Source organism: Protomyctophum bolini (assembly GCF_963924005.1).
Source record: "Protomyctophum bolini genome assembly, chromosome: 12".
In the NCBI taxonomy this organism is placed as follows: domain Eukaryota; kingdom Metazoa; phylum Chordata; class Actinopteri; order Myctophiformes; family Myctophidae; genus Protomyctophum; species Protomyctophum bolini.
In genome coordinates this window covers 41,230,693-41,246,455 of record NC_137873.1, presented here as the reverse complement: position 1 = coordinate 41,246,455, position 15,763 = coordinate 41,230,693, and the positions used below count along the sequence as shown (strand labels likewise).

Below are 15,763 nucleotides of genomic sequence, written 5' to 3'. Positions count from 1 at the left end.
CCCCAGTTTGATATGCAACAGGCTAAGGACCCCCAGTTTGATATGAAACAGGCTAAGGACCCCCACATTTAATGGCTTTTCTATCTCTGAGAGTCCGAGACCCTAATTTATATCGTAAAATCAATGTTAATTTAACTCTGAGAGTATACAAATGGAACCAAATCTAAATATAATTTAGCTGGGGACCCCCTGGAACTCCCTCAAGGACCCCTAGGGGTCCCCCGACCACACGTTGGGAAACACTGTCGTAACTAAACCGATTGGCTCATAAAGATCTTGTAGAAGCTCGGACAAAGTATGGAGTCTTGCCTGCAGGACACCGGCCAGCGAAGTATGATAGGATTTAGGTGATTAAAACATCATTATGTCATTATGTCATGGTCACTGAAGGGTCAGCCATCTACAGCAGGGGTTCTCAACGTTTTTGGCTGGGGACCCCCGGATTTATTTTAATTTTAATTTAGTTTCACTTCTTTTTTCACCTAAACATCATCATTGATGTTCATTGTTTAGTCTTACACCGCCATTGGTCATGATATTTGCATACAGTAAAAGGCAGAAATTCACACAACTTCAATATCTCTGCCTTTTCCATTTTCCAGTCGATTCTCAACCCAGGGCTACTTCAGTTTGGGCAAACCGAGGTCACCAAGAGTTGGTGTGCACATTATTTTATGTGTTGTACATTATGCTAACCAGCTCAGTGGCCTTGTGGTTAGAGTGTCCGCCCAAAGACTCTAAAAAATGGGACCCAGTGCCTCCCTGCTTGACACTCCGCATCGATGGGTCATGTCCAGGGGGTGTACTTGTACATCAAGCTGCCTCACGCTACAGAAACAGGAGATAGGCTCCTGCCCCTATGGGCCTCATGGCTCTGCAAGGCTTACTTACATTATGCTAAAATAAAATAATCTAAATTGGACAGCATCCAGTTCCGTGTATCATTGGCAGCACGGTCCATCATACTGATTGAGTCAGCGGCACATCCCTACAAATTAACACGGAAGCTTGAGATGGTCTCACTCAAACTGATAAACAAACAGCCAGACAGACATCAAAGAAGAACATGCTCTCTTCATCTCCAAAAGGAGGGGGCTTACGTACTAGGTATAAAGAAAAAAAACAAGAGTGAGCAGCAATAAACCGCAAACATTCTGTCTCAGTGTTCGCTCTAATATTCAATACAATATTCATGAGCGACATTAGCAGGGCAAGTTCATTTTGTAGGGTAGGAACTTTCCTCCCCTAAAGCAGATTCACAGCAGTGCTGCCGACACGCTTTTACAAGATTCATTATAAGCTCCTGGGTGGTTCAAACGGCTCACCTATAGTGTGAAATGTGCCAGAAAGACTGGTTACCCTGGCAAGGAAGACTAGCAAAGCTGTGTGCCTGTGTGGTGTGTGGCAAGATGTGTTCCCAAGTCACAATGTGTAACTTCCATACGATTAGGCAATCGGTTAGAGATTGTTACATTTAGGTATGGGTTTGATGAGATTAAATACACGGTAAAGATGTGGGAGGGAATCCGTTGGTGGTGGATACACTTGAGGCAACAGAAGGAAGCAACGATCATCCAAAGAGTAACCCATAAGCAGAAGCTTTCCGTGGGAATAGCTGTGGAACAATCTAGCCTAAGGGTGCTAGAGAAACCAATAGTCTATTTCCACCACCACGCTATGCAAATCAACTCATTTATACAAACGCTCACGTACACATCTCTGGAAGATATACTGCATGTTAATAGATAGCACCCCAGTGAAGGAACATTACTGAACTCAGCTGGAATTCAAGGTCCATAATTATCACTATTATCGCTGCCGTCAAGAAGGGTTTATTTGTCACAGGTGCAAGCAGCAAATTGATTGATACCTGACCATTCAAACTCTAGACAGGCCTGCCCCAAAGTTATTAGTGCAGCCGGCGAAAACTGGAGTTCTCAACAGGCCCCGAAAATTAAGATCTTAATTGCCAAAGCACCAGCACTCACCCAGCAGTCTGCTGTCACCCAAGCGGATGCGTGCACGCGACCTCGCCCGCAGGCATTTTGCTGGTATAAAATATTTTGTTTTTTGATGATGTGTTTGGGACCCCAGGAAGAGTATAGCTGCTGTGATTGCAGAGTAAGCTAATGGGGATCTAATAAATAAATCAAAGGTCTGCAAAATACATCAAACATAAAAAAAAAAGCAATAATAAAAAACTAAGATAAGATCAAAAGAAGCCTTGTTAAAAGTTTCTATGGCAGCAGTGTAACACAACAAAGGAATTGTTCTTTCGTTTTTTTACATCCTCTATACAGTAAATGTACAATAACCATTACCATTATGTGCACTGTAGATCCCCTGACTACCGTATAAATATACAATAGCAACCTAGGTACGAGAAGAAAATAATTGTACCCTTACTGTATGTACCCGTACACAAGATGTAACAATAAAATAAAAACCTGAGATCAGATTCATACGAGGTTTCCACTGGACACACACTGGTCTGCATGATTAACCCATTCTGACCTGAGATCACATTCTAAAAATCTTCGATTTTTCAAAAAATAGCAGACCTACAAGCTCGTAGCGCGCCACTCGGTGGCGCGCTATGAGCTTGTAGATCTGCTATTTTTCAATAGCTAAAGCATATCATGATGCTAACACCAAAATGACCAAAACAACTACCAGCTTTCTAACAACGAGTGCAGCTGTTGGGCGTGTTATGGAATCGACATTGTGTCAGAAGTGAAGTTGTTCTCAGTTGGTGTGACGAGACCGCAGCGGCTTGTTACGTGAGCAGTGATGTAAACAGGTTTTCGATGTAATGAGTCCCGGGAGGCAGGGATGGTCTTTTAGAATGAGTCCCAGGGATGGTCTTTTAGAATGAGTCCCAGGGATGGTCTTTTAGAATGAGTCCCAGGGATGGTCTTCTAGAATGAGTCCCAGGGATGGTCTTCTAGAATGAGTCCCAGGGATGGTCTTTTAGAATGAGTCCCAGGGATGGTCTTCTAGAATGAGTCCCAGGGATGGTCTTTTAGAATGAGTCCCAGGGATGGTCTTTTAGAATGAGTCCCAGGGATGGTCTTTTAGAATGAGTCCCTGGGACATTTTATCAGTCCCACTTCAACGACATTATAGGATTCATATTTTGCCATTTTTACAAATTGCAGCATTTAACTCTCATTTCATTTTATATGGTTATAATGAGGTTATATATTCATGTAGAAAACAGAAGAAGAAATTATAATTATAACTAAAGCTAGCAAAAATAAACTAGAATAAAAAACAGTACAGTAGTACAGTAGTGCATCCAGTGGATGCAGAGGTCGTTGTTTTATTGCGTCCCTTAACTATAAACTGCGTTTTGGGATGCAATCCTTTAAAAAAAACACCAAAAAGGGGTTCCAGTCCTGAAAGGGTAGTAATCGGACAGCGGTACCATGTGGACAGAACAGAACGGTACCTACCAGGTCCACAGAGCATTCTGTCATAATGTGGACAGAACAGAACGGTACCTACCAGGTCCACAGTGCAGTCTGTCATAATGTGGACAGAACAGAACGGTACCTACCAGGTCCACAGTGCATTCTGTCATAATGTGGACAGAACAGAACGGTACCTACCAGGTCCACAGTGCAGTCTGTCATAATGTGGACAGAACAGAGCGGTACCTACCAGGTCCACAGTGCATTCTGTCATAATGTGGACAGAACAGAACGGTACCTACCAGGTCCACAGTGCAGTCTGTCATAATGTGGACAGAACAGAACGGTACCTACCAGGTCCACAGTGCAGTCTGTCATAATGTGGACAGAACAGAACGGTACCTACCAGGTCCACAGTGCAGTCTGTCATAATGTGGACAGAACAGAACGGTACCTACCAGGTCCACAGTGCAGTCTGTCATAATGTGGACAGAACAGAACGGTACCTACCAGGTCCACAGTGCAGTCTGTCATAATGTGGACAGAACAGAACGGTACCTACCAGGTCCACAGTGCAGTCTGTCCCGGACAGGTCCAAGTGGACCAGGCAGTTGGGCTGGGCCAAGAACAGGTACAGGTTCTGTTGGGGAAATATATATATATATACACACACGGAAAGGTAAAGAGTGACAATGCCAGGACTTTTATTTAATTAAACAGTCATTCAACCAGTGTTAATTTTGTTGACTAAAGCCCTAACCACAACAAAAGGGTCACCATGCAACTCCTCGGGTCCAAACGGTTGCAAGGAGTCAACGCTAAAACCGTCTCGACCCTTTGGTGTGGTTTGGGCCATTGAATTCCATGCGTTGGATCACTAGGGTGATCGTGCAAACAAGACATATCACACCGCAGGGACAACGCTGAAACCGCCTTGACCCTTTGGTGTGGTTATAGGGCTTTAGACTAAAAGGTTTTTGATATTTAGTCATCTAAGACTAGACTAAACAAAGACTAAATGGTTGTTATTCAAAAGACTAAGGGCTGTATTTTGCGTGTCTTAAGTACCAGGTCTTATTATTCCCTAACTTGAGTAAACTAAAGACCTGGAGGCGTGATCAATGCTCTTTGGCCACTCAGAATAGCCAAATGGCATTGATCACGCCTCCAGGTCTTTAGTTTACTCAAGTTAGGGAATAAGACCTGGTACTTTAAGACACGCAAAATACAGCCCTAAGTCTTAAGCCACCACACCACCACACCAGAGGGTCGCCATGCAACTCCTTGCAACATGCAACTATACTTGCAACCATTACTCCCACTGGCAGATGCAAGGAGTGGTTTGTTTTGTTGCAAGGAGTTGCAGCTGGTGTGGTTTGGGCCTTAGCCACTGTCACTCACTGAGTGACTGACTGACTGACTGACTGAGTCAATGAATACATAGTTTAGCAATACAGTGCAGTGCATGAAAAATAATCAATTAAGCAAGACACCGAGGAGTGCACTAGTGCATTAATTAATGGGGGTTAATGAAGTAAACTGCTTAAAGTAATCTCCTCCGAGCACCTTGTTCGTGCATGTCTTATCATCAAGTGTATACTGTATGTGACTAGCATGTAGCATGACGTATCGTACAGCATGTAGCATGACGTATGGTATAGCATGTGTATACTGTATGTGACTAGCATGTAGCATGACGTATGGTATAGCATGCTAGCGGTGCTGACCGTACCGTGGCCTCCTCTCCGGACAGCACCCCGGGGTTCTTGCTGAGGTCCAGGTGGATGAGGGAGTTGGAGTAGTCGTCGCTGGAGCACAGCGCCTGGGACAGAGACACCACGCCTGGGAGGGACGGGTAGGTGGGGGTGATACACAAAATTATATGTAATTGGCCACCGACTGTCATCTGAAAATATTTTTTGTTCCAGGGACACCCAGAAGCAAAGCTATAAGATCTTTGCACACGTTTTCACAGATAAAAAGAAAAATAGCAGCTCTACAAGCTCATAGCTATGGGCTTGTAGATCTGCTATTTTCCAACAGCTACGGTTTAAAATAATGGTTTAAAAACCGGAAGGTGACAAAGATGCGTTCCAGCCCTAAATGCCTTAATGTCATCACCAACCACAGAGCATAAAACAAGTCGACAAAACCCCATCACTGCAGCGAGCCCCTCTGAGAACAGAATCACAACTACATTGAGAGAAGGAACTTATGATGGTTTTGGCTACTGTATGTACTGTACTCCCCCGCCTCCTTCTCTGTTTATTCCGCCATCAAGAGGCTCAAATAACACAAAAAACTCATAGTCTCAAATCAAATCAGAACACAATTATACAGTCCACCCACAGAGCCCCGGTGGCGCATCGTCGTCCTCGTTAAAACCCTCCGCCACGCATTTTGGAAGGCACACAAAGCACGCAGCAGGCCAGGGTGGTGCAGAGAATTAAATATAGATGCACTGACAACACTGAAACAGGCCCAGGTGGTGGCGTAACCGTCTGGGCACCCGACTGGTGATCCAGTCGCAGTGTGCCGCGGGTTCGACTCCCGACTCCCGTTGTCTGTCCTGATGAAGGTCTAATTCAGGACAGACAGACGGACACGTTGTCTGTCCTGATGAAGGTCTAATTCAGGACGGACAGACGGACACGTCGTCTGTCCTGATGAAGGTCTAATTCAGGACGGACAGACGGACACGTTGTCTGTCCTGATGAAGGTCTAATTCAGGACGGACAGACGGACACGTTGTCTGTCCTGATGAAGGTCTAATTCAGGACGGACAGACGGACACGTCGTCTGTCCTGATGAAGGTCTAATTCAGGACGGACAGACGGACACGTTGTCTGTCCTGATGAAGGTCTAATTCAGGACGGACAGACGGACACGTTGTCTGTCCTGATGAAGGTCTAATTCAGGACGGACAGACGGACACGTTGTCTGTCCTGATGAAGGTCTAATTCAGGACGGACAGACGGACACGTTGTCTGTCCTGATGAAGGTCTAATTCAGGACGGACAGACGGACACGTTGTCTGTCCTGATGAAGGTCTAATTCAGGACGGACAGACGGACACGTTGTCTGTCCTGATGAAGGTCTAAGCGACCGGAACGTCGACCCAATAAAGAGCATCATTTTGGGGAAGTGTCTGACAGTGTGATGGACGACCTTTCTTTGTTTTTCCAAAGATACCCTTTTTAATATATATACGCTCCATTGCCCTACGCTCCTGTCACTGGCCTTCTGAGGTGTGCATCAACCTTTTGCTATGAATTAGGCGTGCACGATTATGAGATTATGACCGATATCCGATCTCAGATTATTTGCAGGGTCATGCCGATACCGATTCCGATATTATACAGAGGACCACAAATCCACAATGGAAACAAGCCTAGGCCCTCTAGGGGCTTGGCCAAGAATGACACGATACATGATTGTCCAAAATGACACGATGGGAACTTCACACTTTTTAACTTGTAAAACGGATGTGACAAAAAAAAGCTGATTCTGATCCTGTATTGGATTTACACAATAATAATTAAATGCTATCACTTTTAATTTGATTATGATGCTTGTGGATCATGAGAGCACAGTGCAAGACCATCATCCATATTATGAGCCATGGAACTGGACACCCGCATCAATTACCTTTTACCTAGGATTTTAAAACTGACAGTGACGTGTAACAAAATTCATGCAAGAGATGAATTACAATACAATGCGAGTGTGTGTGCATGTTCAATCATAGTCTTGCCCACTAGGGGTCCAGGGCAGTAGAGGGTAGGGCTTTAAGCAACTAGTCGACTAGTAAATCCACTAGTCGACCTTGTTGGTACTAGTTGACTAGCTGATTTTCTCCCGTTTTTGTAGGCCTCAAGATCAGCTAGAATGCTAAATTATAGTCACCAATGTACACCGTTTTTAAATGTACTAAAAATAGATATAATTTTTTATATAATAGGTAGTTAACCCTTTTTGGATGGGAACCCCATTTGGTGTTTTAAGCATTATGTTATAGTTTAGCTATTGAAAAATAGCAGATCTACCCGCTACAAACTTGTAGGTCTGCTATTTTTGGAAAATCTTCAAATTTCGAATATATATTCTTTCACAGCAAACGTTTTTAACTCAAATCTTTGCTGAATAACATTTTCAGATGGGGGTCGATGGCCAACTACATAGTAATTTGTATTGTAAGAAATATTGAGCACCACTGATACAGAAACATAGGTATGTAAGAAAACAGACAATTTTTTAAATGTCAACGTCAGGCAAATTGGGTTAAACAAACTAGCAAAACTAGGCAACTTAGAACTAGTAAACATGACTATAAGTGAAAGCCCTGGTAGAGGCTCTTTACCTTTGGAGGACAGGGAGGTCTTAGTAGAGGGTCTTTACCTTTGGAGGACAGGGAGGTCTTAGTAGAGGGCCTTTACCTTTGGAGGACAGGGAGGTCTTAGTAGAGGGTCTTTACCTTTGGAGGACAGGGAGGTCTTAGTAGAGGCTCTTTACCTTTGGAGGACAGGGAGGTCTTAGTAGAGGGCCTTTACCTTTGGAGGACAGGGAGGTCTTAGTAGAGGGTCTTTACCTTTGGAGGACAGGGAGGTCTTAGTAGAGGGCCTTTACCTTTGGAGGACAGGGAGGTCTTAGTAGAGGGCCTTTACCTTTGGAGGACAGGGAGGTCTTAGTAGAGGGCCTTTACCTTTGGAGGACAGGGAGGTCTTAGTAGAGGGCCTTTACCTTTGGAGGACAGGGAGGTCTTAGTAGAGGGTCTTTACCTTTGGAGGACAGGGAGGTCTTAGTAGAGGGCCTTTACCTTTGGAGGACAGGGAGGTCTTAGTAGAGGGTCTTTACCTTTGGAGGACAGGGAGGTCTTAGTAGAGGGCCTTTACCTTTGGAGGACAGGGAGGTCTTAGTAGAGGGCCTTTACCTTTGGAGGACAGGGAGGTCTTAGTAGAGGGTCTTTACCTTTGGAGGACAGGGAGGTCTTAGTAGAGGGCCTTTACCTTTGGAGGACAGGGAGGTCTTAGTAGAGGGTCTTTACCTTTGGAGGACAGGGAGGTCTTAGTAGAGGGCCTTTACCTTTGGAGGACAGGGAGGTCTTAGTAGAGGGCCTTTACCTTTGGAGGACAGGGAGGTCTTAGTAGAGGGCCTTTACCTTTGGAGGACAGGGAGGTCTTAGTAGAGGGTCTTTACCTTTGGAGGACAGGGAGGTCTTAGTAGAGGGCCTTTACCTTTGGAGGACAGGGAGGTCTTAGTAGAGGGCCTTTACCTTTGGAGGACAGGGAGGTCTTAGTAGAGGGCCTTTACCTTTGGAGGACAGGGAGGTCTTAGTAGAGGGCCTTTACCTTTGGAGGACAGGGAGGTCTTAGTAGAGGGCCTTTACCTTTGGAGGACAGGGAGGTCTTAGTAGAGGGCCTTTACCTTTGGAGGACAGGGAGGTCTTAGTAGAGGGCCTTTACCTTTGGAGGACAGGGAGGTCTTAGTAGAGGGCCTTTACCTTTGGAGGACAGGGAGGTCTTAGTAGAGGGCCTTTACCTTTGGAGGACAGGGAGGTCTTAGTAGAGGGCCTTTACCTTTGGAGGACAGGGAGGTCTTAGTAGAGGGCCTTTACCTTTGGAGGACAGGGAGGTCTTAGTAGAGGGCCTTTACCTTTGGAGGACAGGGAGGTCTTAGTAGAGGGCCTTTACCTTTGGAGGACAGGGAGGTCTTAGTAGAGGGCCTTTACCTTTGGAGGACAGGGAGGTCTTAGTAGAGGGCCTTTACCTTTGGAGGACAGGGAGGTCTTAGTAGAGGGCCTTTACCTTTGGAGGACAGGGAGGTCTTAGTAGAGGGCCTTTACCTTTGGAGGACAGGGAGGTCTTAGTAGAGGGCCTTTACCTTTGGAGGACAGGGAGGTCTTAGTAGAGGGCCTTTACCTTTGGAGGACAGGGAGGTCTTAGTAGAGGGCCTTTACCTTTGGAGGACAGGGAGGTCTTAGTAGAGGGCCTTTACCTTTGGAGGACAGGGAGGTCTTAGTAGAGGGTCTTTACCTTTGGAGGACAGGGAGGTCTTAGTAGAGGGCCTTTACCTTTGGAGGACAGGGAGGTCTTAGTAGAGGGCCTTTACCTTTGGAGGACAGGGAGGTCTTAGTAGAGGGCCTTTACCTTTGGAGGACAGGGAGGTCTTAGTAGAGGGCCTTTACCTTTGGAGGACAGGGAGGTCTTAGTAGAGGGTCTTTACCTTTGGAGGACAGGGAGGTCTTGGAGAGGCTCTTTACCTTTGGAGGACAGGGAGGTCTTAGTAGAGGCTCTTTACCTTTGGAGGACAGGGAGGTCTTAGTAGAGGGCCTTTACCTTTGGAGGACAGGGAGGTCTTAGTAGAGGGCCTTTACCTTTGGAGGACAGGGAGGTCTTAGTAGAGGCTCTTTACCTTTGGAGGACAGGGAGGTCTTAGTAGAGGGCCTTTACCTTTGGAGGACAGGGAGGTCTTAGTAGAGGGCCTTTACCTTTGGAGGACAGGGAGGTCTTAGTAGAGGGCCTTTACCTTTGGAGGACAGGGAGGTCTTGGAGAGGCTCTTTACCTTTGGAGGACAGGGAGGTCTTAGTAGAGGGCCTTTACCTTTGGAGGACAGGGAGGTCTTAGTAGAGGGCCTTTACCTTTGGAGGACAGGGAGGTCTTAGTAGAGGCTCTTTACCTTTGGAGGACAGGGAGGTCTTAGTAGAGGGCCTTTACCTTTGGAGGACAGGGAGGTCTTAGTAGAGGGCCTTTACCTTTGGAGGACAGGGAGGTCTTAGTAGAGGGTCTTTACCTTTGGAGGACAGGGAGGTCTTAGTAGAGGGCCTTTACCTTTGGAGGACAGGGAGGTCTTAGTAGAGGGCCTTTACCTTTGGAGGACAGGGAGGTCTTAGTAGAGGGTCTTTACCTTTGGAGGACAGGGAGGTCTTAGTAGAGGGTCTTTACCTTTGGAGGACAGGGAGGTCTTAGTAGAGGGTCTTTACCTTTGGAGGACAGGGAGGTCTTAGTAGAGGCTCTTTACCTTTGGAGGACAGGGAGGTCTTAGTAGAGGGCCTTTACCTTTGGAGGACAGGGAGGTCTTGGAGAGGGCCTTTACCTTTGGAGGACAGGGAGGTCTTAGTAGAGGGCCTTTACCTTTGGAGGACAGGGAGGTCTTAGTAGAGGGCCTTTACCTTTGGAGGACAGGGAGGTCTTAGTAGAGGGCCTTTACCTTTGGAGGACAGGGAGGTCTTGGAGAGGGCCTTTACCTTTGGAGGACAGGGAGGTCTTGGAGAGGGCCTTTACCTTTGGAGGACAGGGAGGTCTTGGAGAGGGCCTTTACCTTTGGAGGACAGGGAGGTCTTGGAGAGGGTCTTTACCTTTGGAGGACAGGGAGGTCTTGGAGAGGGTCTTTACCTTTGGAGGACAGGGAGGTCTTGGAGAGGGTCTTTACCTTTGGAGGACAGGGAGGTCTTGGAGAGGGCCTTTACCTTTGGAGGACAGGGAGGTCTTAGTAGAGGGCCTTTACCTTTGGAGGACAGGGAGGTCTTAGTAGAGGGCCTTTACCTTTGGAGGACAGGGAGGTCTTGGAGAGGGCCTTTACCTTTGGAGGACAGGGAGGTCTTGGAGAGGGCCTTTACCTTTGGAGGACAGGGAGGTCTTAGTAGAGGGCCTTTACCTTTGGAGGACAGGGAGGTCTTGGAGAGGGCCTTTACCTTTGGAGGACAGGGAGGTCTTGGAGAGGGCCTTTACCTTTGGAGGACAGGGAGGTCTTAGTAGAGGGCCTTTACCTTTGGAGGACAGGGAGGTCTTAGTAGAGGGCCTTTACCTTTGGAGGACAGGGAGGTCTTAGTAGAGGGCCTTTACCTTTGGAGGACAGGGAGGTCTTAGAGAGGGCCTTTACCTTTGGAGGACAGGGAGGTCTTGGAGAGGGCCTTTACCTTTGGAGGACAGGGAGGTCTTAGTAGAGGGCCTTTACCTTTGGAGGACAGGGAGGTCTTAGTAGAGGGCCTTTACCTTTGGAGGACAGGGAGGTCTTAGTAGAGGCTCTTTACCTTTGGAGGACAGGGAGGTCTTAGTAGAGGGCCTTTACCTTTGGAGGACAGGGAGGTCTTAGTAGAGGGCCTTTACCTTTGGAGGACAGGGAGGTCTTAGTAGAGGGCCTTTACCTTTGGAGGACAGGGAGGTCTTAGTAGAGGGCCTTTACCTTTGGAGGACAGGGAGGTCTTAGTAGAGGGCCTTTACCTTTGGAGGACAGGGAGGTCTTAGTAGAGGGCCTTTACCTTTGGAGGACAGGGAGGTCTTAGTAGAGGGCCTTTACCTTTGGAGGACAGGGAGGTCTTAGTAGAGGGCCTTTACCTTTGGAGGACAGGGAGGTCTTAGTAGAGGGCCTTTACCTTTGGAGGACAGGGAGGTCTTAGTAGAGGGCCTTTACCTTTGGAGGACAGGGAGGTCTTAGTAGAGGGCCTTTACCTTTGGAGGACAGGGAGGTCTTAGTAGAGGGCCTTTACCTTTGGAGGACAGGGAGGTCTTAGTAGAGGGCCTTTACCTTTGGAGGACAGGGAGGTCTTAGTAGAGGGCCTTTACCTTTGGAGGACAGGGAGGTCTTAGTAGAGGGCCTTTACCTTTGGAGGACAGGGAGGTCTTAGTAGAGGGCCTTTACCTTTGGAGGACAGGGAGGTCTTAGTAGAGGGTCTTTACCTTTGGAGGACAGGGAGGTCTTAGTAGAGGGCCTTTACCTTTGGAGGACAGGGAGGTCTTAGTAGAGGGCCTTTACCTTTGGAGGACAGGGAGGTCTTAGTAGAGGGCCTTTACCTTTGGAGGACAGGGAGGTCTTAGTAGAGGGCCTTTACCTTTGGAGGACAGGGAGGTCTTAGTAGAGGGCCTTTACCTTTGGAGGACAGGGAGGTCTTAGTAGAGGGCCTTTACCTTTGGAGGACAGGGAGGTCTTAGTAGAGGGCCTTTACCTTTGGAGGACAGGGAGGCCTTTACCTTTGGAGGACAGGGAGGCCTTTACCTTTGGAGGACAGGGAGGTCTTAGTAGAGGGCCTTTACCTTTGGAGGACAGGGAGGTCTTAGTAGAGGGCCTTTACCTTTGGAGGACAGGGAGGTCTTTACCTTTGGAGGACAGGGAGGTCTTAGTAGAGGGCCTTTACCTTTGGAGGACAGGGAGGTCTTGGAGAGGTTGAGGAGACGCAGACCCTTGTTGAGGCGACACACCTGCTGGATCAGGTTGGACACACCTGACAGGGGAGGGCGGGAGGGAAGGGGTTAATAATAATAATAATAATAATAATGAATTTTATTTATAATGCACTTTTCATTCACAGGGAATCTCAGAGTGCTACAAGGTTTAAAAGCATACGATATCATCAAACAGGTTTTACAAAAACAGTGCAAAACAGTTCAGCACAAAAAGGCCTTCCGGAACAGGAGGGTTTTCAGGCCTGTTTTAAAACACTCCACAGTCTGTGGCACTCTCAGGTCCAGGGGGAGGCTATTCCACAAACGTGGTGCTGCCGAGCAAATATCAGCACTGGACAAAATGCTTGCTAGAAAGAAACCCACACACACACACACACACACATGATACGCAGAAGTGTTGATATCGTCGACTATAGTATTAATACTATTGTATTAGTAAATAAAGGGGGATAAAGGGGGGTGGATTCATTGATGAGGAGAGAGAACTGGAACGCAGTAATGCTACCATCTTTCTGTACCGACTGACAATTCTGAATAAAGATGAGGATGCCTGAATCTTGATGCTCGAGTCCTGCTACTTTCTCATGCTTATTAATATTGAGACCAAGAATTCCCACTACAGTGCGCGGCATCAGAACCAGCCATCGGCATGACAATACTGAATATCGATCCACCTACGCATCATCATGTAACAACATTTACCAAGCCAAAATACGCTCTCAAATACACAAGAGAAAAAATCATAGCCCACAACAATAGCCTGCCATGTTTGTGCTGAAAAAAAACCCCTGAATGCTTCCCTTATACTAATATTCATACTGTATGTGACGATGTGCCTTTTGTTTAATACACAGACAATCTATGCTCCCCTTTTGGCGAAAACACCACAGCTCCAAAGTGACAGTTTCTGTGCCAAAACGTACAGTAACACTTCATTCATATTCATACACTTAAGAGTCAATTCTCACGGTTTGCCATGAGTGCCATCTGGCGTGGAGCACTTTAAAACAAAAATGATCTCAATCCCCCCAAACCACCCCCCACTCAATTACAACTTGATATCATCCTCGTTAAAAAAAAAACCACACAAAGATATTTCGACTTCCTCCATTTCTCATTAAATTGACTTGTCTCTTAAACACAGCACTTCCCCTGATGGGATGGAAAAGGGCCCATTGTCACTTCAATTCTTAACCCATTCTGAACGGGAACCCATTTCATGTTATGCTTTAGCTATTGAAAAATAGCAGATCTACAAGCTCACTGCGACGCGTTGTTCATTACGTGTAACATCAGTCATTACGACGGCATCAAGGCCCGCCAAAATACATTTTAGTCAATTAAATCAACTGTAGATTTAGTCGACTAAAATCTCGTCGTAAAATCTCGACTAAAATCTCGCTCGTAGCGCGCCACTCGGTGGCGCGCTACGAGCTTGTAGGTCTGCTATTTTCTGAAAAATCGAAGAACGACTGACATTTTTAAGAATCTGATCTCAGGTCAGAATGGGTTAATCAGACCAGTGTGTTGTCCAGTGGAAACCTCGTATGAATCTGATCTCAGGTCAGAACGGGTTAAAGCTGGCGACGGCCGCAAAACCGAATGAAAGAAAGCCTCTGCTAAAAGCCACTCAACTCTGTAACCACTCACTGACGGCATTTCATCAAGTAGTTCTCCTCGTTTATATGCAAATGATCTGTGCTATTTGTACAGTGTGACCTCGTATTATGGGTCCTGATATGAGAGTTTTGTATAACAAAACGTATACATGAACCCTATAGCATCCAGACTCTGGGATAATTATGTCATAATACTGTTTGTCAAACATAATGAAAAACATTTGGTGAAAATAGAAGATCTACCAGTTTTGCATGTTTTGCAAAACAACATGTTGTGATCTGTGATCTGAAGCTTATTAGCTTTCTTTGGCAAGACAACTGGGGCAGAGGAAGACATGATAGCAGATAGAGATCTAACCATGTGACAAAAATAACACACATACAGTTGTAGCTGATGCGAGTAGTAATGACAGGGGTACGAGAGGCCGACAGGAGCCTGCTAATGAGTGATGCTGGCATGCATGTCACCTCTGACACGCACGCACGCACACATACGCACACACACACACACACGCACGCACGCACACACACGCACACACACACACACACACACACACAGTTAGAGGGCACAAAAAGGAGTGATGATGGCATGCATGTCACCTCTGACGCGCACACGCATGTCACCTCTGACGCGTGCACACACACAGACACAGACACAGACACACACACACACACACACAGCGTAGTGAAACGGAAATGGGGGACATTTTATTTTGAAGTTTCAGACGGGTTTCAAGTTGAAACACCGCTTTGAAGTTTCTGAACCCCAATCAGAGCGTAGCATCCCTTCGGGTAGCTAGCTAGGGACGGTAGCTATGCTATGAGTGAGTTTATTTACAAGTCAGATTGGTCGGCCAGCTGTACCAGTTTACTGATATGTGGCTTATTTTTACCCTATAATGTTTTCAGATACCGGTACATATTTTAGCGTGATGATTAAGTTGAAACAGAGTAATAAACTGTCTGGATGTTATCTTGAATGGGAATAAAAACGGAGGATTTCTGTCCTCCGTAGCAGCTGTGCTGGATGGATGCGCACATATAATAATAATAATAATGAAATGCATTATTATAGCGCTTTTCCAAGTGCTCAAAGCGCTTTACAACGGTTCATTCATTCATACATTGGGAGGTGAAGCGGCGAACAGTCGACGCCAGCGTCCTCACTTCCCACATTCACACACCAACGGTGGCGAGATCACACCGACCGACTCACTGGAGGCAATGTAGGGTTCAGTGTCTTGCCCAAGGATATGTGGACAGGAGGAGGAGCCGGGATTCGAACCGCCGACCCAGGGATCATTGGACGACCTGTTCTACCGTACCTCCTGAGCCACACCGGCCCATTATGGGGAATTAAACGGGTGAGCTTAATTTGTATTCGCTTTTATCGATGTGGGCCTCGACACGTCATCACACAGTACGTTTTCGTTTTCAGGAAGTAATAAAAGTTGATATAAAAGTCGATATAAAAACACACAAAATTGAGAATTTGCCCATTTTTTTGGCATCCATTGTTAGGTATGCCCATGTGATGACCACGGATATGGT

General features: G+C 46.5%; 1 protein-coding gene across 1 annotated transcript in view; it reads right to left on the bottom strand.

Moving 5' to 3' along the window:
• Positions 1-15,763, bottom strand: part of carmil3 (capping protein regulator and myosin 1 linker 3) — a gene marked incomplete at both ends in the record, with an annotated part of 150,514 nt that overhangs the window by 69,342 nt on the left and 65,409 nt on the right. The window contains 3 exon segments of the mRNA XM_080779096.1: positions 3,976-4,053; positions 5,146-5,255; positions 12,545-12,631. Of these exon segments, the coding sequence (XP_080635222.1) occupies positions 3,976-4,053; positions 5,146-5,255; positions 12,545-12,631 (275 nt within the window).